This window comes from Merops nubicus, unplaced genomic scaffold (genome assembly GCF_000691845.1).
Source record: "Merops nubicus isolate BGI_N331 unplaced genomic scaffold, ASM69184v1 scaffold10773, whole genome shotgun sequence".
NCBI classification, from domain to species: Eukaryota; Metazoa; Chordata; class Aves; order Coraciiformes; family Meropidae; genus Merops; species Merops nubicus.
The window spans coordinates 59,372-78,859 of record NW_008599710.1 but is presented as its reverse complement, the minus strand read 5'-3'; the positions used below and the strand labels follow the sequence as shown (position 1 = coordinate 78,859).

Sequence of the window (19,488 nt, the reverse complement as noted above, 5' to 3'; positions counted from 1 at the left end):
TCCGGGCCGGACCGGGCAGCCCCGCGGCCGGGCAGCTCCCTGCCCGCCCTGCTGCTCTCCGGAGGGAGACGGAGGGGCCGCCGGGCAAGAGAGACATGGCTGACAGCCTCTCCTGGGAGCTCGGTGTCTGCACGGGTTAAGGCGTGCCGGGCGAGGTGGAAAAGTTACTGTTAAATTTCACGTTAAGGGACGGGACAGAAAGCCGTGAAATGGATGACTTCCGCTCCATCTGCCTGCTCTCGCTGGCTATGCTGATCGCCTGCTATGTGGCAGGAATTATTCCCTTGGCAGTTAATTTTTCCGAGGTAAGACAGCTTCGCCAAACGGTTCCTTGGTTGCTAAGGGAGAAACTAGATGTAGAGATCTGCCAGGAGGAGTTAGTGCTGTGAGGGGTGATGTTGTAACTTTAAAAGAACTTTAGAGAAGTTATGAACGGCTTATTAATTTTCGTTTGTGATCACTACGTAAAATTATGTTCTACAGTGTGTGTTAAAGCCATTTAAATGTGCCAGAATTGAGCCAAGGGTCTCTCCTACAGGTGCAGCAGAGTCTTGGCATGTGGTGGAAGGACACGGTAGGAGCTGGACGTGGTTGTCCTTAAGAGCTTGTGTCAGAAACAATGGAAGTCAGAGACGAACCATTATTATGTGTCTATGGGCTACTCAAATTAGGGCTTTTAAAAGCACTTCTGAGAATGTTCTCAAAAAACTTTCTTTTGGTTCACAGTTTTGTACTGCAAAATATTAACCTGTAGCTCTTTGACAATGCAACTTCAAGTTATGTTGCTGTCCCGTGTCACTGTAGGCATTCTTTTGGTACAGAAGCTGTTGTTAAAGGAGGGGGAAACCTTCATGGATTGAAGGAGGCTGCAAGCAGTGCAAGAGTTCAGAAGCAAATGGATTTGGATGCTTTCAAGAAACGATTGTTGAGGTGATGAAGATTGTTACAGGCTCTGAAGTTTCTTAATACCATCTGGTGCCTGAGGGTTTTTTCTAAATGATGACAGTTACACACAGAGGTGTGCTGTAGGGAGAGTTCTGTTGTTTTAAGGTAGTAAGAGTTATTTTATGAGAGGTTTCCCATTTCCACTGGGAGCAGTGCCACTTTTGGAAAGCAAAGGGCTGGAAGAGAGGTGTGTCTTGTTCTGCCATCAAGTCACAGAGCTGGCTGTGCTTGTCTTTTGGTCCCGTTTCTGCTGGGAGGCTTTGGGGGCAGCAGAGCCTGAGCTGCATGGAGGGAACGACTGTTCCTTGTGGTGGGGGTGCACCTCGGGTGAGTGGATTGAAGCACAACGAGATATTCTGAACTCTTTACCTAAACACTCTGCATAGTTCTGTTTTGCAAGTGCTTTGTCTGATGCTTCAATGGACTTTCCCTCACATGTCCTCAGAGCTGTTGCTTCCACTGTCCTGCTCTTCAAAACTCACTTTTGCCCTGAAGCCTATCAAGGATTGTCTTGATTTGCTGAGAGGATTGTCTGGTGTGCTAGCATTGTCTCTTCTTTAATTTAGTTTTTTATTTCCTTGTATGTGATTGACAGTCACGTGGTTCTCTAACTTTATATTCAATGTTTTTTGGAGGTAGAGTTCTTGATCTGTGCTTATGAGGTTTCATTATATTTATATGGTTGAATTAGAGGGCTCCTAAACTTTTTGGACTCTTAACAGCTGCAGGAATACAGATCTCTTTTGGGTCCAGAACCAGCACTCTCCATAAGCTGTAATCACACTCTTATTAGCCTTTTGTGGAGGCAATATCTTCCCAACGGTCCACACATGTGCAATCAAGTTTATTCTGGTATCTTAAACTCTCTGAAATTCTTGACTCAGTTTTATATTTGCTATAAATGACATATTTTAAGGATCCACATTCTCTGCTGGTTTAAAAGAGGAGCAGAATCTCTCTGCAAATTATATAGAAGTATTAGGTAATCCTGGAAGCCTTCAGCTAGAAGTTAGGGTTGTTTTGTGTGAAATAATTGGTAAGGGCAGTTTCAAACTGCAGTGACTGTATGAGCTGTTCATTCTCTCATTTGCAAAAAGCTTTGCAGCTTCCTTAGTGAGGAAAATACCTCCTCCCACTGGCCACTTAACCTGCTTAAGCAGAAAACAAAATAAATGCTTTACACAATATACCCCAGATGCTGGACAACAGTAAAATTATTCATTAGTGTTAATAAACCCCTTCAGATGAATTTTTGCCATGGAACCTATTGGTTGTGTTCTGATTTCGTGGTAGTTTCTATTGTAATTAGATATGGGTATTCTTGAAAGTATGAAACTCCAGCAAAACCAGGTGTGCCTGGATGGTGGTGGTAAAAAGGTACAGGCTGCACAGAGCTTCACTTCTTTGTTTTTTTTCTGCATGCAGATGTACCCAGCTAAAGCTGAATCCTAATTTGTGGTACTTGGGTCTGAAAACAGCTGTGCTGGTTCCTGGGTCTGTCTCTTAAGTTGTGGTCTAAATGCAGAGTATGTTTTTTAAAAATGGAGCTCTAGCAGTGTGACTGTTTTGCTGGTGTAACCAGGGCTGGCCAGACTGGGGCTGCTTGCTGCTGAGAGGAGCTGTAAGGTTTTTATAGGTCCAAGAGTTTCAGTCCCACAGAGATTTAAACCAAATAACTGAGCAGTGGAACAAGCTGCTAATTTGAGGAATTTAAGATTATTTTTTTACCACTATTTACTATATTGCTCTTGTTTTTAACGAGACACAAGTGGTTTTGTAACTGAAATGGATTTCTTGGGTTAAAGTAGATGACTATTGCCTGTCTGGCTAGGCTGCAGTTATTAGTTTGCTGTATTCACTGTGTCTAAGCCACTGGGGCTCCCACTTGGGAACATCCCTGGAGGTGTTCAAAAAATGTGTAGAGGTGGCACCTAGGGACATGGTTTAGTGGTTGTGGTAGAGCTGGGTTGATGATTGGGCCTGATGATCTTAGAGGTCTTTTCCAACCTTAATGATTCTATAATTCTAAGTATTTTGTACTGAACAGGACAAAAGAGACTTCTATTGAGAGAGTAACTTCTTAGTGTGTTATTTTGACAGATGTTTTTAATTCCCAGGTGCCCAAAGGAGAGCAAGCAGTGCTCTGTATTTGCAGTTGTAAGAAAGGAGTATTACTTCTGACACTTCTGTGTGTGTATGGATGTGAAAGAGCTTATTGTGCTGCACTATACAAATCTTGTTTTTTTTCTTGTTAGATACTATATTTTTGCACAACAAGTTTATGAACAGTGGGTGTTGGAAGTTTATCTCCTCATGCAGATTGCCCCTGTGTAACAATTTGCCGAGTGTAATTATTATATGTGCCAGTATAAAGAGTGTGTTTGTGGAAACATTAGAGGTGTTTTCATCTCTTGCATGTTGCTATTTGAATTTTCTCCAGTGCTGCTGTAATTGTTTCCTTATGGTCACATTTGGCTGGCTTTCAGGAAGCTCATTGTGCACCTCTCTAGGGCCTCCTGGTTCTTATATGCAAGTGTTGCCTCTTTTGATGGGTTTAAATAACTCGTGTCATGGTGCATGAAGACTGCATGGCATCGTAAGGATACACAACAAGTGGTCTCCTCTTAGTCAAACACAGACCTCTGGCTCCAAATCATCAGTAGAAGAATTTAGTATTTTGGTAGCACCCAGACATCTCATTGTTCATGGAAGATGATGATGGTTCTGCCACACAATGTGTGCCACACAGTTGCTATGATTATTAAAAATATAAACTTATGTGGTTGAGATAAGGGTTCTTACACAAATTATGAGAAAGTTTATAAGCTGTTTATATAATTGGATTTTCAGGACGTGGTTTTGACTTTAGCCTGTCAATATGGTAGTTGCAAGGAAGCAAAAACCTATATTGGTAAAACAGAAGTTAGTTTGGGAGGGATGGGGGTGCGTGTTCTCTAACTTTTTTTGCTCAAAAATAGAATATAACTGGGAAGATAACCCTCACTGATAGTAGCTAGTACTTAAACTCCTTGTGGGGAGGTGGGGGGGTTTATTCTTCTTGTGGAAATTCTTACAGAAACATGAATTAAACTATTTTTCTTTACTGTAAGAACATTAAGCTTATGTATATTTTGTTAAGGTTTAATGGCAAATTTGTTAATACTTATTTAAAAAATAAATGTTAAAACCTGTCTCTGCAGGAGGAAAAGGGGATTGTCATGGTCTGTAATTATGTGGACAGAGGAATATCATTTTATATTGCCCTAAATGCCTTTATGGTCTTTAGCTGCTATTTTAAAATACTGCTGGAAGGCTTAGAAAGGGTTGTAAAAACAACAAGTGCTGTTCTGCATTTATACTCCTCCTAATCAGATTAAGAACAAACAAAAAAAAGACTGGCATGAAATCTATATTAGCACTGTTATCTGTTTGGTGCAGTTCCCTCATTCAAACTCTCACTTGAGTAAGCCTTTTTAAATTACTGTCATTCTGGGTTTGGAGCTCTTTTGGGGGTTCACACCATTCTGCCATATTTTGTAGCTACTTGTCATTCTGCAGTTCTAAAACTTTACCTGGCACTTTTTTAATACATGAAACAACACATCAGATGTTTCAAGAAAAAAAGTATTTTTCTTCTGGATTACTTTTCTATCCACAGTTTTATGCTTTTAAAGCCTGTTCTTCAGTGACAACCTGTTAAATGGAAAGACATTAAACTGTGGCAGTTTTAAGGAGAAGCTTCTGCACAAAAGTGGCTTTTTTTAAGAGACTGAAATATAGTTTATCGTATAACAGTCATATAACAACTCAACTTCCTTTCTTCTATGTCTCTAAACCTTCAGAAAGTAGAGGTCCTGATGCTTTTTTCTAAAATATTCCCTTTTTCTTTTTGTAGTCCTAAAACATCTCTTTGCCCTTTTCTGTGTTATATAAATATTGCTGACTTTGCAATTTACACTCTTAACTCCACCTATATATTTGGATCTGTAGATGCAGTTACCTTCTTGGTTCTCTTATTGTTCTGGTTTTGCTTTAGTAATTTAGCTTTCTATTTTATAAAATACTGTTTAAATTGGCTTTTTTTTTTTTTTGAAGCAATCAATTTATCCTGCACTGTGCCACCCCTAGCAGAGATTTTTAGGGAACTTGCATGTCTGATTTCTAGCAGGCAGGATATATTTGAAAATAAATGCAGAATGGAGATAGAGTTGCAAATATTCTTCAAAATTCAGACACGTTCTTTGTCTTCCTTGGTCTCTGCAGGCCTTACACTTTGAGGTCCTAGAGAGTGACTTAGACCCCAGTAATCATTCGTGCCAAACATAGCATGCTTGAAAATAGCAAGAATTGCTCTGTTTCATTTCCTGTGTGATCTCAAGTCAAATGGATCATCTTTAACTTTCATTTCCTGCTTCAGCTGATTGCATTGGACGCTGGGTATGCTCACTTTTCAGAGGGTTAATCATTAGAAATACAGCTGGGGCTTTTGACTAAAAGTCAGCACAAGGTTTTGTGGCTCCTTCTCTCCTCTTCCCCCAGGTTCTGTTAATGAAGAAGAGGAAAGAAAAGCATTTTCCTTCTTAAAGATGATACTTGTTTTGTCCTTGCTTGCAGGAGAGATTAAAGTTGGTGACTGTTCTGGGTGCTGGGCTGCTGTGTGGAACTGCCTTGGCTGTCATTGTGCCAGAAGGAGTACATGCACTTTATGAAGACATTTTGGAGGGTAAGAAGCAAACCCCAAGGGCTTTGTTCAAGATAACTGAGGTCATGGTGTTACGATATCCTGGGACTTCTTTCTAGGGCTTTTAACAGGAGATTGGTGGAAGGGCTTCACTGCAGCGTGAGGCAAAGCCATCAAAGTATCACCCAACTGTCCCTAGGCACATTATTGCCTGTCTGTGGTGATTTGGAGAGGGCTGTGATCAGGCTGTGCATTGATGACTTGCCCAGTGATCCAGCCATTTGTGGGTCCAGGTACTGTACTGTGCATGGAACCACAGCCTTCTGTGCCAGCTCATGGGTACTGTTCCTTATTCTGGGGAGTTTAGCTTTTCCTGGAACCTCAAAGGAGCTGTAAGGGTGCCTTTGGCAGGGGTGGAACTGTGAGCTATTTGCTGTAGCTTTTTGTAGTTTAGATTGTTCCTTATTAAAGCATTTGCAAGAAGTGTTTTTTTATGTATATACACTCACATGCACTTGCCCTTATCAGAAATTCCTTTGAAGCTGAATAGTGTCTTAAATTACCTTATTATACTTGGGTGAAAATTATGGCTACGTGGGGCTAATTCACAGAGCAATAGGCTTTTTTTTCTTCGGGGGTTATGTCTGTTACATGTGTGTATCTGCACATGCCTCCCAATTCCAGCACCCCATTCTAGTCTGCTGTCACTGGTCATCAAAACCTCACAGCCTCTAATGAATAGCTCAAAGCTACCTGTGACTGTGTCTTGTAGGATGTGAATGTGGAGCAGATCTTATGCTCAAAAGTCCAAGTAAACCTCAGTTTGAGGTTAAGAGATAATTTTAAGTAGTTGGAACTCATTACCTGTCTGGAGTGCACTTTAAATTATGCTTTAGCTTGGAGTCTTGTGCTATTGTATTACCATACCATGTATGAGATTTTTCCAGTATGTTCACAGTCAGATTTTTCTGAAGGTTAACAGCAACAGCTTCATGGTCACAGGAGAAAGTGCCAGAAGGTTGAGGCTGTAGAGAACTTTGCAAGTCTCTTGTGTAGCGCTGTTGCTGTTTTGGGTTTGAGAGATAGTAATAACTCTGCTTTTCTTGTACCAGCACTCTTTTCTTGTTCCTATGCTGTTTAAAATATATTTTAGTATTATGTTTTAATTCATTACAGTTTAGTTTCCACTAAATTTAAGTTGTTCTGCTTAGATTTAAAGTAAATAGAAGATAATATGTAAAAACATCTTTTATCAAGAAGTGAAAGAACCACTGATTAAGCTTTTATACTGTACTGTAATTTGTGCACTCTAATGTAGGATGTCTCTAATGAGCTGTAGTTGTGGGTTTGCTCTCCATTCAATTTTAATTCTAAGTAGACTAAATTTTTCTTGTAATGATATGGCTAGCAGTAAATACAATTGCTGGACACATTTCCTTTTTATTAAAGAGGGCACACTGTGTGTTAAATTCACAGCCTGCTGTTTAGAGTTACGTGCTCCATAACTTAAAGTTTAGTCTGTGGAGAAAAAGAGGCACTGCAAGTTACTACAGTAGTAATATCAGAAGTATTTACTTAGGAAAAAAGAATTTGTTCTGTAAATGAATTCAGACTCAATTCCTAACTCACAGTATGGTGTCTAAAGCCAGTCCGTCTGTAAAGATTTTTTTACTTCTTTTGTATTGCAAAGGGGCAAAATTCATGGGTATTATAAACTACAAAAAAGATATTTCTAATATTTTTTTTTAAAAACTAGAAAAATCAAAGTTAAGCTTAGTGCTTTTTTAAAAGTTTCAAATTCACCTATTTACATAATTAAACCTAGAAAGGTGCCTAAGAGAACATCGAGGAATATTCATTTAATTGGTAAAAGGGAGGGGTCTTTGCTTTCCCTGTTCCTAGTGTAATTTAACTCTGAGACTGGTTGGTTGTTACCAAACCAGGTTTGTCATCAATGCAGAAGTCATTTGCTCTTGCTTCTGTATTTTCCCACAAGCCACAGGATAAATAACTTCTAATTTTTGACCTTGTAGGCTGAGAGTGAATAACATACAATGATTCCGACTACAATTTGATCATCAACCTATGTATATGCATAGTGAAAATTTAGTTTATTACCAGCAAAAAAAAAATTCCTTTAATGACTTCAGTCCTCTGTTTTAACTTGTAAAACTGTGTAACTGCTGTCAGAGGGATTGCCCTGAGTTACCCACGGTGTGTTATGGCTTGAAATGGTCTGAAGCAAAGTTAACTTCTTAATACAGATGGCAATGATGTTGAGAGGTCTGGAGTTATTTTATTGATCCAGTTGAAAGGTGTGTTTGTCAAATCTCTCAAGGGCTACTAAGGCTGTTCTGATGTGCTTCGTAGTAGTGGTATTGTGCCAACATTTTGTATGGTGGGATGGGTGTACAATTGTCTCATCCAAGAAGATGTATGAATGCTCCAGCAGGAAGATGACTTTCTGTAGTAAGTCAACCTTCTGCTGTTGATGTCTAAAACTTCTGAAGAGTAGTTGCCAACCAAAAGACCTCCCCAGATATAAAGTTAAGTGTATGAAAGTTGCACTGCCACTCATTTAAACAAACAAACAAAAAAAAATCTAGAGTGTAAAAATTCAAGGTTGAAACAGGAGAGATATTGTGTTGAACTGTTAATTATTATAATTAAATCACAACTGAGTATCCTTCCCTTGATTCAAGCAGAACAGATAAGCTGTTCTGAAGTCAAAAAGCTTTCTGGTGCTCGGTGATGACTCCTCCAAAGCTTTCTCTTCTCATACTGAGAAAACACTTTGCTGTTAGACTGATGAAAGAATCTACTTAATACCCTAGTTCCTTTTAAGTGCTGTACACCAATCCTATGAGTCCTCTTACCCTTAAATGTGATAAAAATCAAACTAAAATGGGTAACATTGTTTCTAGTAAAGATTTTACGATTTTTTTTGATGGAAACTTGTGTGCTTAATCGATATTTTTCTATGTTACTGTCATCAATCAAATGTCCTGGTACCTGGGCTTATTCTTTCACAGGTGCAGATCTCAAGATCAAGTTGGATCTTAAGAGGAAATATAAACTGATCAGTATTTGAACATGAGAGAGTCCCCTTCATGTTCGTCATTTGTTTTAGGGCTAACTGTGGCTTTGGGAGGGAGTAGGAATCAATGTCAGCTGCTTACTTATATTGGCTTTGGGAGGGAGTAGGAATCAATTTCAGCTGCTTACTTATATTGGACTGTGATGTGTACATTCTCTAGGGCACTGGAGTCTTGCCAATGGGTTCTCTTTTTTTATTTCTTATTAAAAAAACACCCAAATTTCTCTTGGATTCCAAAGTAAATACAGGAATATTACTTGTGTTAATAACTAAGTAGAGGGGAAGGACAGGAGACTACAAAAATAGTTATAACTGGAGATTGTGATACCATCATTTGGTTTAGCAGGGAAGCATAGAAGGAGGAACGTTTTCCTAGTAGAACATTAAAGATATTTACAAATATTAATTGAACCTGCCAAACATGGTTGGAAGCATTGGCCTGGCATGGAGGCAACTTGTACTGAACGGCAGGTAGTCCAGGGCTCTGGAGTGGAGCAATGCAGCTCAAACATCTCATTCAGCTTGAGATACCAGTTGTGGAAGTACATTTACTGTGTCTGTTCTCCCATTGGAAGCATTTACTGTGTACTGTTCTAACAAGCATTAAATGCATCTTCTGCATCACCCACAGGGCTTTCTAGCCTGGTGGCTTATCTCTGCCAGGGCCATAGGGGGAAATATAGAAAAAGAAAATATATGATTCACATGAGCATGGAGTCAAACCAAGAGGTCAAGTGTTTGTTGTCCTCTACATGGTAATTAGGAACTTAATTTAAAATTCCCCATTCCTGATCTTTGATGTGTGTTTCTAATGGTATTTCTGTATGCTGTTGGCAGAAGGGTTAGCCATGATTCTTTGTTTGTATCAGCTGGGAACAGCACGTAGAATTTTGCTTAAAGAAATATAGCTTTATTAAATATCTTTCACATGGATGTGCTAAGTCAACTCTTACCAGTCTTTGGTGGCCAGTATGGAAAAGCTGTGTCCTTCTGGATGTTGTCTGCCCTCTGCATTAGATGGGATTAGCAGGAGCAGTCATTTCCTGTGGTCGTGGGTGAAGCTGGGAGGTTCTCAGGGATCTATCTTGGGAGCCACCAGACCAAACGCTACCAGAAATAGTAAATGCATGTGCCAGAAAAATCATCTCCTTTAAGCCTGTGTGAATTCAGAGTGAGATGGATGTAATTTCTGGTGAAAGTGAGGAATTTTGTGTGTGGTGAGTATTTGCTTGTGATGGAGGTAACACATGCTGGGCAAATGGCAACCTGCAAAAGTTGGCAAAGTTATATTACATCTCTGCTTTCTAAAAGTCATTATAGGTTGAGACATTTGTCACTGTTACTAACCCATGAAATATTTTAAAATGTTTTTTAATTATGAGCTGTACACTGAATAAACCATTTAATACCATGAAAACTTAAAACCTTGTCCAGCCAATCTTCTTTCCCACTCTTAGATTTGAAGTCATTTGGAGTTTACCTATTTTCAAGGTACCTCAGTGAGACAATGTAAATGTCTTGAGGGGGAAACATGGACTTAGAGCTTCTCTAAGGACAGGAAACACCCACACAACATTCAGCCCCAGGTCTTGGACTCTGAGTTTCTAGGGTGGCACTGACACTTGCAGGACAGTGTGCTGACCTACCTGTTGTTCTAGTCCCTGTCAGTGGAGGGTATTAATGCCAACTTGTTCCACTAGACACTGGCGCTTTTTAGATATAAAGTTAATCTTCTTAAATATTGTATTAGATCTCTTATTAGATGGTGTTGTGGTTTGAGGCTTGGAATGGGGGCGTGACATTCCAGCAACTGGGAGGACCCCGGGTGGGGGTGAACCATTGTATTCCCTCCCCTTCCCACACACACTCTGATAAGAGGCAAGAAGTGGGTTCTAATTTCACTCCTACCTTGGAGCTCGGGGAGGGAAGTTGTCCTTTCACTCCGTGGGACCCTGGAACCATTTCTGAGGGTTTTGTATATTTTATTTTTTGTATTTTTCCCCTAATCTTTGTATATATTATTTTCCTTACCTCCCTTTTTCGTTTTCTGTTCCTTGTTAAACAACATACTTCATTTTTTCCAAAGTGTCTCTCTCTCTCTCTCTCTCAGGGGGGAGAGGCGAGTACATAGTTCTGTTCCGTGGGGGTCCTGCCCTGAACCCCTTTTTACACGGAACCAGGACAGATGGAAACTGTTTTATCTCCTCATCCTGTATTCTATCACTTAAAAAAAAAAAAATTATGATGTAACTGCTTGACAGTATCTCTGAATACTGACAAAATTGCCAACTTCACTTAAAGCAATTATTCAGCAGTTTTATCAATCAATTTGTAATTAAAATGCAGCATTTAAAAAAAGTAACCTGCCTTGTCAGGTATTAATGCTTTCTTTGCTTTTCCAAGCCAAAGATGTTTGCCTGGTTGGTCTCCTCATATGTGTACTTCCCTAACAAAATGGTCTAAGAAAGATCTTAAATTTAGCACTTCTGTGTGTTATCCAAGAAAGTGTGAGGAATGCTTTTGGCAAAGGAGGGGAAAAGACTGTACCATGTTTAGTCCCCTGATCTCTTTGCTTGCCTGCCCCAGGGAAGCATCACCCAGCCAGCGAGGTGCAGCATGTGATGGAATCTGAGAAGGTGGCAGAAATCCCAGCTGTCCACGAGTATGGCCACGACCATTCCAGGTTGCATGCCTACATTGGGGTGTCCCTTGTCCTCGGCTTCGTCTTCATGCTGTTGGTGGATCAGATAGGCAGCTCTCACGTGCACGCTACGGATGGTAAGTAAAGAGTCACTTCACTTAGACTTGCTAATTATTCTTAATTAGCCAGGTGCAATTTTTTTGGACACTGCTGGGATTTAATCTGACCAGTCACATCTAGAGTTTCAGTAGGTGCTTTATAAACATAAAGCAAGGTCTATGTGAAATGTTTGTCCTGGAAATTTCTCCTGGAATTCTGCATAACTTGAGAGCTTGCTTCACTGACACGAAATAACTGTACGAGCATGTGGGGGGTGGGGGGAGGGTGATGTGACACTTGAATTATTGTCTGGTTTACAGTATCACTCCTTTGGCATTTCTTTGGATTTCCAAAAAACTTCAGGTTAGTCTTGTCTTGTTTTTTCCCACTTAGTTGTTGTACACTGAAGTAAAATTTGCAAAGGACAAAACTTACCTTAAGTAAGCCTGCAGAAATTACTAGATGTAAGCTCTGGTCCTGTCCTGTGACTGCACAGCTGTACTCCCACACTAGTCTAGAGCCTCACTCACTTTGAAATACTCCCTGCTTAGTCCAAAAATTTCTCAACTTCATTGCAAGACTCTAAAGAAGCCTACAGTTGCCTTTGTTTCCTGCCTATGGCTTCATGCTCAAACTGTAGCTTGAAATGTCCCAGAGATGTTTCATAACATGGAAAACGTATTTTATGGCCTTTGGCTGTGCATTTTCTCCCACATCTACTCTGATGATAGAATTCAGCCCTCAAAAAAAGACAATTTCTTCTTGAAGGAAAAGTAAAGCACATATGCAAAGGGGAGAGGGGATGTGTTTTGGCTGGATCCTTGGTGGCTCACAGTGCAGCTGCACAAAGGGTTGTGTGGGGTCAGTGTGGTGAGACCAGTGCAGGGGCTGTGTCACCTTTGGGCTCCTGGAGGAGGGTAAACAGAGCCAGAGCTGGCTATTTGCAGAGCTTTCCAAAGGAAATGGTGGCAGTGAGGATGACAGGGGGGTGCAGGTGAACAACTGCCAGGAGAATTTTTGGTTGGTACAGGCTGTGACTCTTTCCTATATCTCCCATCAGAGAAAATATAAGAAGAAAATTGACTATAATCTGTGTTAGAGATATAAAATAGGATATTAAGTAAAGATTTTATCTAGCCTGTACCTCTGTCACAGGAAATGTAGGAGTGGGGCTTTTTAATGTTTCTCTTTGGTAGCTTTAAAAAACATTTTTCTCATTTGAACCAGGTAGTTTTGTTATCTCCCAAGTGACTAGATTTTACTGCATCTAAATAGAAGAATTCTGTAGGCCAGAGTGGAGGTGTGAAATCAAAGGTGACTCTACATGTGTTTAAATTTTTCCTGGATTGACCAGAACTAAAGAAAATATTCTTTCTTAATATCTCCTCCTATTTGATGTGACTATACCACCACAATCATCTAAGTGTACCTTAGGCAATTAATTGCTCAAATAGACTCCTCTTGATTCAGAAGATCAATCTGACCAAGGAAAATACCTTTTTTTTTTTTTACCCAGCTGACTCCCCTGGTTTGACTTACTGGGCAACAACAGGGGTGCCTGAACATGAAGAAAGAGACTGGAGAGTGGGGGGACTGGTAGGAGGAAAGGAACAAGACTGCCATTATACTGTGGTCCTGTGTAATAAGCTAACCTGCAAATTTTGTCAGAGTACTTGTCAGCTGCACTCAGAACACTGGATCTCAACAGCCCTGGCTGCATTTCTCCTCTGTGGAGGGAAATCTATGCAACTGCTGCCATGACAAGTAGCATTTATTGTTCACTAGGAATTGCCAGAGAATCAGTGCAATAGAGACTGCCCCAGAGTGTCACCTGAAGGAAAATGCCAGAAACAGGCTACATGGGGAAAAATCATCCTGACTCTTGGAGCAGCTCTGGAATATGGGGATGCAAAGTGAGCTTTTCTCACCCGTGGTAGCACAGAACTCTAACATTTGGTTTCAGGAGGTTCTGAAAAACAACTGCTTCTGCCTATTTTAGTCACCCTGTAAATTGCAAAGAACTGTCTACAGTTCTGTAACTTTTTTTTTTTTGGCAGAACTTCAGGTGACTTAAAGGTGTTGGGTATCAGACTGCTTTACAGTAAATCTAATGCCGAAATAAAAACCCAGTGGTTTTGAGTATAACTGCCTAAACTGTTGGAGGAGATATGTAATACTTACCATTTTCTTCCAGCATAACTTATGTATTTCTTCATCTTTTCTTCATGATCGTTTCAGATCCAGAAGCTGCAAGATCAGGCAACTCCAAAATCACCACAACACTGGGACTAGTAGTCCATGCTGCAGGTAATGTGGGACGTATTGTTAGCATTTGACAAGGGCTTCTGTTGCTGTGTCTGATCTTTAGGTGTGATAGAAACACTTGGAAGTTGTTTTTAAAGGTGGCTGTTTATACAGGGGGGGAAAAAAGGCAAGGCAGGAAGAGCTAAGGATTTTCCCCAAAATTTACTAGGGAAACATAGTCAGTGCTACTGGGTACAGTATTTTCACTCCTTTATTTTTCCCATCTGAAAAGTTGTGATGCTTACCCTCTGCCTCTTCAGTGCCTTTGCTGGTAGCTTTAGCTGCTAAATTTTGATACATGCAAACACATTTGAGAAGTAGTATGGAACACCTTTGGGTTTGCTTGTCAGTTGACCTGTGTTTTTTTCTAAAAATATTAAGTTTTTAAAAAAAATATCTTGTGGAAGAAAAAGGACATTATAGGGTGGAGCACAGAGACTTGTCTGAAACACATTTGGGCTGGCTTGCAAGGACTGAAAAAGTTGTGTACGTGTTGCAGTCAACCCATGTTCATTCTGTAATTCTTTGCTGTCTGTGTGGTATAAATATGACACTTTTTAAATCTCTCCTGCTGCAGGTTATTGTCTGGATGAATAAAATGTTTATCAAAAAGATATTCCCTAAACAAAGTGTTTATATAGTAAGGACTGGTATAATATCCATTTCCCATTTCATTGAGAAGAATCTAAAGCAGATTTTAAACTTTAGACAGGAAGCCACCTCTTCTATGGCAGACTAAAATAACTAAACTTGCCACCTAGTTCTAGTGTGCCACAGTATGTCCATACTGAATAGATTCTCCCTCTGGTTTTTATGGTCTTGGGAGGTAGGAGACAGCTCATGTTCAAGGTGGCCTGATATGCTGAAATTGTTGTGACTTAAAGGGGAGTGAATCATGTGTTGAGTTGTTGGTGGTAATGGCTTCTTGAGTGATGGGGCTTCTCATATCAATGTGTTTTCTACTGTCAGTCATTGAGGGGATGGGAAGCCTGAAACTGATGTGGAGGAATAATGCACAGATCTTTGCTCCTGTTTCAGCTGATGGTGTTGCATTGGGTGCAGCAGCTTCTACTTCTCAGACTAGTGTCCAGTTGATAGTCTTCGTTGCGATTATGTTGCACAAGGTAAGTCATCACCCAAAAAATCTCACTTGTTCTTTAAAAGACTGTTAAAGCACGGAGAAGTGACCACAGATCTGAAGTTTCCTTAGTGATGTAATATGGAAATGTGTAATGCCACTGAAATGAGCAGGTTGGTAGTACAGCTTCAGGGACCAAAAAGCACTGGTAAGGTAAGGTGTGTGACAGAACAGCAGCTGAGGGGTGCTGAGTCTGAACAGGGTACGAATGAGAGAGAATTCTGTCTACTGCTTGCCTTGGTTGCAGTGGTTTGGAAAAGTCTCCCAAAAGTAGGGAAGGAAGAATAGCTATCAGTTAATCTGGCAGCTTCATGCTGACTTTTTCTGAAGCTAGTGTGGTATTGTGTTCTGGTTTGTTTGGGTTTTTGTAAATAAACCCAACAAAACCCGAAAAACCAAGCAAGCAAAACCCTCCAAGATTCTTACTATTGTAAGAGATGTGTTCAGAGAAGATCTAGAGGGTGAAGCACTGTAGTATATGCTAGTGTATTCAAGGAAGAAAAAGTTTTAAGGTAATTAAAGCAACTGTTTGGTTCAGTGATGTTCTTAAGAAAATGCCAAAGATATTTTAAAAATGTTTATATTGTTAGTCTTTTGAAACCATTTAGTGTCAGAGTACTAAATTAAACTTCTGCTTGTCTCCTTTGTTGTGGTAGCTTCAACATCAGTCACATGCCATTTCTGCAAGAAATAAGTGTAAATGTTTTCTGATGGTAACAAGCAAACAATGACTCTTGAAGATGGGAAGATCTCTTTCCTTAATGTTTGTGCAAAGATAATTATTATATAGGTTCTAAACACATGTGCAGCTGTACATTTGATTTATAATGACATGTGCCATTAACATTTCTCCTATGAAATGTTATCAAGAAATATTTGGAATTGAAAGGAATTGATTTCTTCTTTGGTGTCTCTTGATGCTTTTGTCTTAAGGTTTTTCCTTTACTCATGGTTTCCTTCCAGGCTTGAAATAAAAGATTCTGTGCATACAAAGAAAATGCTCAATATATCTTATTTTATACTTATCTCAGAGATGTCAGGGTGTGCTGGTATTGTCTTTATGCCAGTAAAAAACAGTAAATTCCATGAGTAGTAGGACAGACCTATACCTTTTGGATAAGAAACTGAATGCCAGCAGAGGGAAAAGAAGGTATCTGTTTGCTTCCAAGTGGGAGCAGAAATGAAACTGAATTAATCAAAAGTGGTTTTAAGTCTTTGTACATGTGGAGGCTGGCAGTTAACTTTCTTTGAGAGTTCCCCCCCCATTAATTGTAGAATTTTTCTGCTGTAAATAATCTGTCCATTTAAGGATACGTAGTAGGTCGTATCAGGACAAAATAAAACACATTATATAAGTTGATGGTGCCTTAGGGATTACAGTAATGACTGGAGTCAGAAGGAACATTTTAATATTCCTAATGACTACACAAATCCGTGCTCTCACAGCCAGAAGGTGAGTTTCCATCAGGTACTGGGACTGAGGAAGGTCAGTCCACAGAATTCTGTTGATTTGAGTTAACTGCAACCCACTAGTGCTCTCCCTGAATTTCTTCCAGCTCAATGCATTTCAGTGTAGTAAGTTGTATTTCAACTTAATCTCAGATTTTGGAGGATTTCAGAAGGTATTTTATTAGCAGTGACTGTTGTTTTTTGCAGGCACCAGCTGCCTTTGGCCTGGTCTCCTTCCTGATGCACGCTGGGCTGGAACGGAATCGAATTAGAAAACACTTGCTGGTCTTTGCATTAGCAGCACCTGTTATGTCAATGGTGACATACTTAGGGCTAAGCAAGGTAGGTCTGGGATTTTTGTTCTGCCCTGAAATGGAGATTAGTAGTGGAGTTTGGGGAAGGGAATGTCATATGAGTTCGCAGAATGTAATTCCAGACTGCTTGAAAAATTTGAAAGAATGGAGATTTAAAAAAAAAAAAAACAAACCTCAAACGTGGATAACAAAGATAGCAATATGAATGTGGAGGGAAAAAACAAACCACCAAAACTATGCTTTACATCAGAGCCAGTAATGGAACACCTCTGTAGAGTTTTGTATAGCTTTTTTTAGAAGACTGATTTCTGTCTTTTCTCCTTTCCAGTGGTGCTTGCTGAGAACAGTTTACTCGTATACCAGGTTTTATCTGGTGACTCAGTAACTGAGTCATTCTCAGTGTTGCTGCATGCACTCTTATTTTAATATGCAGGTAGAAAATGATCTTTGCTAGTTTGCCCCACCATTCCAGAATTGTTCCTATGTGTCAAAAATCTGTTTCACTCTGTGCCAAAATGTGAATTCTCAGCTAAATCAGCCTTTTTTGCCTCTTGTACTCCTATAGTCTTGTCTTGGATCTGTACAAAAAAAAGCCTGTGAAATGGGCCACTGTGTGTGAGTTTATCATCTCAGTCCAAATTAAATGTTTCTGCTTCTCAGAGCAATTCCTATGATACACCTTTATTTCTAACTGCTGTGGCCCATGCTGGTGACACACTATGGTGTTGTGTTGTAAAGAATCTAACGTGACCTCCTGAAACTCAAGGCATGAGGGGAAAGATGAAGTGAATTACCTTGACTTGCTGGAAGGGAGTTATTTGATATTGCAGCTAAATCAGCCTTTTTTTGCCTCTTGTACTCCTATAGTCTTGTCTTGGATCTGTACAAAAAAATAGGACTTGCTGGAAGGGAGTTAATTGATATTGCAGTACAGGAGACAGCAGAAAGGGTTGGGTTTGCAAACAAAAATGAGAGTGAGTGTGCTGTTCAGGTGTTCTTTTAAGGTAGGTTCACTAAGAGTTGGGTTTGCATTTTGTGCTTCAGAAAGAACAGAATTGAGAAGGCACAAGGGATGTCACAGGGGTTATATAGTTCCAGAGCAGAAGGTGCATCTCCACTCTTTGGAAAAGTAATGTAAGAGTACACCAGAAAACTAACACACTTGAGTTGGAAGTTGTTCAAGAAGCAGGTGCTCAGTGTTGATCCAGAGGATGCATTTATTTATGAAGTTTGCATGGAAATCCTGAGGAAATTTTGGGTGCTTACTTTTACATACAAATGAAATCTTGAATGAGTGATGATTTGAGACTTAAATCTAGCAAATCATGCTCTGACCAGCAGGGGACCAGATATTTAATGGTAAAACTGACTTGAACTCTTCATTTAGAAAAGGGGTAAAAAGAAGTCAGTTTTGAGTATCGTTCCTAAAATTTTTGGCTTTGCAAGGTGAACTTCTTTTTTTGAAGCCCATTTTGTCATTTTGAAATTGTGTTGCTGTTAGAGGGTCAAGCAAGGTGCTTCTGTGCAGACTGCAACTTCTTATTTCTGTAAGGCTTCCTAGAAGTCTGAAGTGAAGTAACTGGGATGAGAGGTGTCTTTCTGCCCTGACATCAACTGTAGAATACCAGCTGCTGCTTGTAAGGTGCAAGACACAAAACATTAAACCATTGTCATTGTGAGCGAATGAGAATTGGTAGAAATCCTATCGAATGTATTTATTATTGAAGAACTTCTGCTTATCCTAATTTTTTTTTTTTTCTTTTTCTGTCTCGTTTTCCTCCATTTCAGAGCAGCAAAGAAGCCCTTTCAGAAGTCAATGCCACCGGAGTCGCTATGCTGTTTTCTGCTGGGACTTTTCTTTATGTTGCCACAGTTCACGTCCTCCCAGAAGTAGGAGGAATTGCTCACAGCCACAGACCTGAATCAACTGGAGGCAAAGGACTCAGTCGGCTGGAGGTGGCAGCCCTAGTATTAGGATGCCTTATTCCTCTAGTTTTGTCCATTGGACACCATCACTAAACGCTCAGATCTCACTGTTCTCCTCCTCGATCTGACATGGGCAGTAAATGTCAGCTGCTCCCTTTATCATTGTCTCTTACACATCATCCATCCCATCCACTTCATGGAGTTCAGAGGGAACCTTGATTGCAAAAGGAGGAATACTGGGAAAGTTTTTAGTGTAGCAAAATGTACTTTGGCAGCCGGATGTAAATTCTGTGTAACTTTCCTTTCTGAAGACATTGGCTATTTTCATTGTTACTTCTGGCCCTATTCTCAGGGAAGATGGAATTTGGAGTTTAAGAAAGGTGAGCGGGGAAGAACGTAGCGACTCGGCACGAAATTGCAATCACCAAAGTATCCTGCAGTTCAGCTTTCCCAGCTGGGAGCACAAACAAAGGCTGGCTACCTTCTGAGAGGCTGGAGTCCTGCTGATGAAGGAGGGGACGCTACCCCGTGGGTTCCATGTTGTCTGGATAGCACAGCTGGGCCCTGTGGTGTTGGTGACTCATTGTATTGGAAGAAGGGGGCTCTGGACAGATCTGCTCTGGTCACACAAGTGTCACTCGTGGGAAAGAAACGTAGGCAAAGTGTAGGACTGGAGCAGGTTAACAAAGTGCAAGTGAATTTTCCAGTGTATTCCATTATTTAAGAATCAAGGAGAATAGTGTTTTGGCTGTTTATGCAATTGCTAATAAACTCTTAAAAGGCAGTGCTTCCTGGGAGGTGGTCTTCTGCCAAGCCAGTGGAGTGCTGGCACCAAGAATGTTACCAGGAGTTGGAAATTGGGTTCTGTGATTGCACTACTGCTACTGGTGAGAG

General features: G+C 40.2%; 1 protein-coding gene across 3 annotated transcripts; it reads left to right on the top strand.

Moving 5' to 3' along the window:
* The first annotated feature begins 131 nt into the window (after nt 1–131).
* Nucleotides 132–19,035, top strand: SLC39A9 (solute carrier family 39, member 9). Of its 3 annotated transcripts, none has more exons than XM_008937486.1 (7): nt 132–305; nt 5,560–5,668; nt 11,310–11,501; nt 13,702–13,770; nt 14,806–14,891; nt 16,562–16,700; nt 18,459–18,602. In XM_008937486.1, exons 1-7 carry the CDS (start codon nt 210–212, stop codon nt 18,560–18,562), a joined length of 795 nt encoding a protein of 264 aa, XP_008935734.1. In that variant the 5' UTR covers nt 132–209; the 3' UTR covers nt 18,563–18,602. The 3 variants fall into 3 exon arrangements, with proteins under 3 accessions (XP_008935734.1, XP_008935732.1, XP_008935733.1); XM_008937484.1 differs by having other exon boundaries at nt 210–305; nt 16,562–16,696; nt 18,457–19,035; XM_008937485.1 differs by lacking the exon at nt 13,702–13,770 and having other exon boundaries at nt 210–305; nt 16,562–16,696; nt 18,457–19,035.
* The last annotated feature ends 453 nt before the right edge of the window (nt 19,036–19,488 follow it).

Excerpts from the sequence above, each read along its gene's own strand:
- SLC39A9 (XM_008937484.1), top strand. The coding sequence starts at position 210 with ATGGATGACTTCCGCTCCATCTGCCTGCTCTCGCTGGCTATGCTGATC. Across the intron at positions 13,771-14,805 it reads ACTAGTAGTCCATGCTGCAG|CTGATGGTGTTGCATTGGGT; the intron begins GTAATGTGGGAC and ends CTCCTGTTTCAG. Across the intron at positions 16,697-18,456 it reads CATACTTAGGGCTAAGCAAG|AGCAGCAAAGAAGCCCTTTC; the intron begins GTAGGTCTGGGA and ends CCTCCATTTCAG.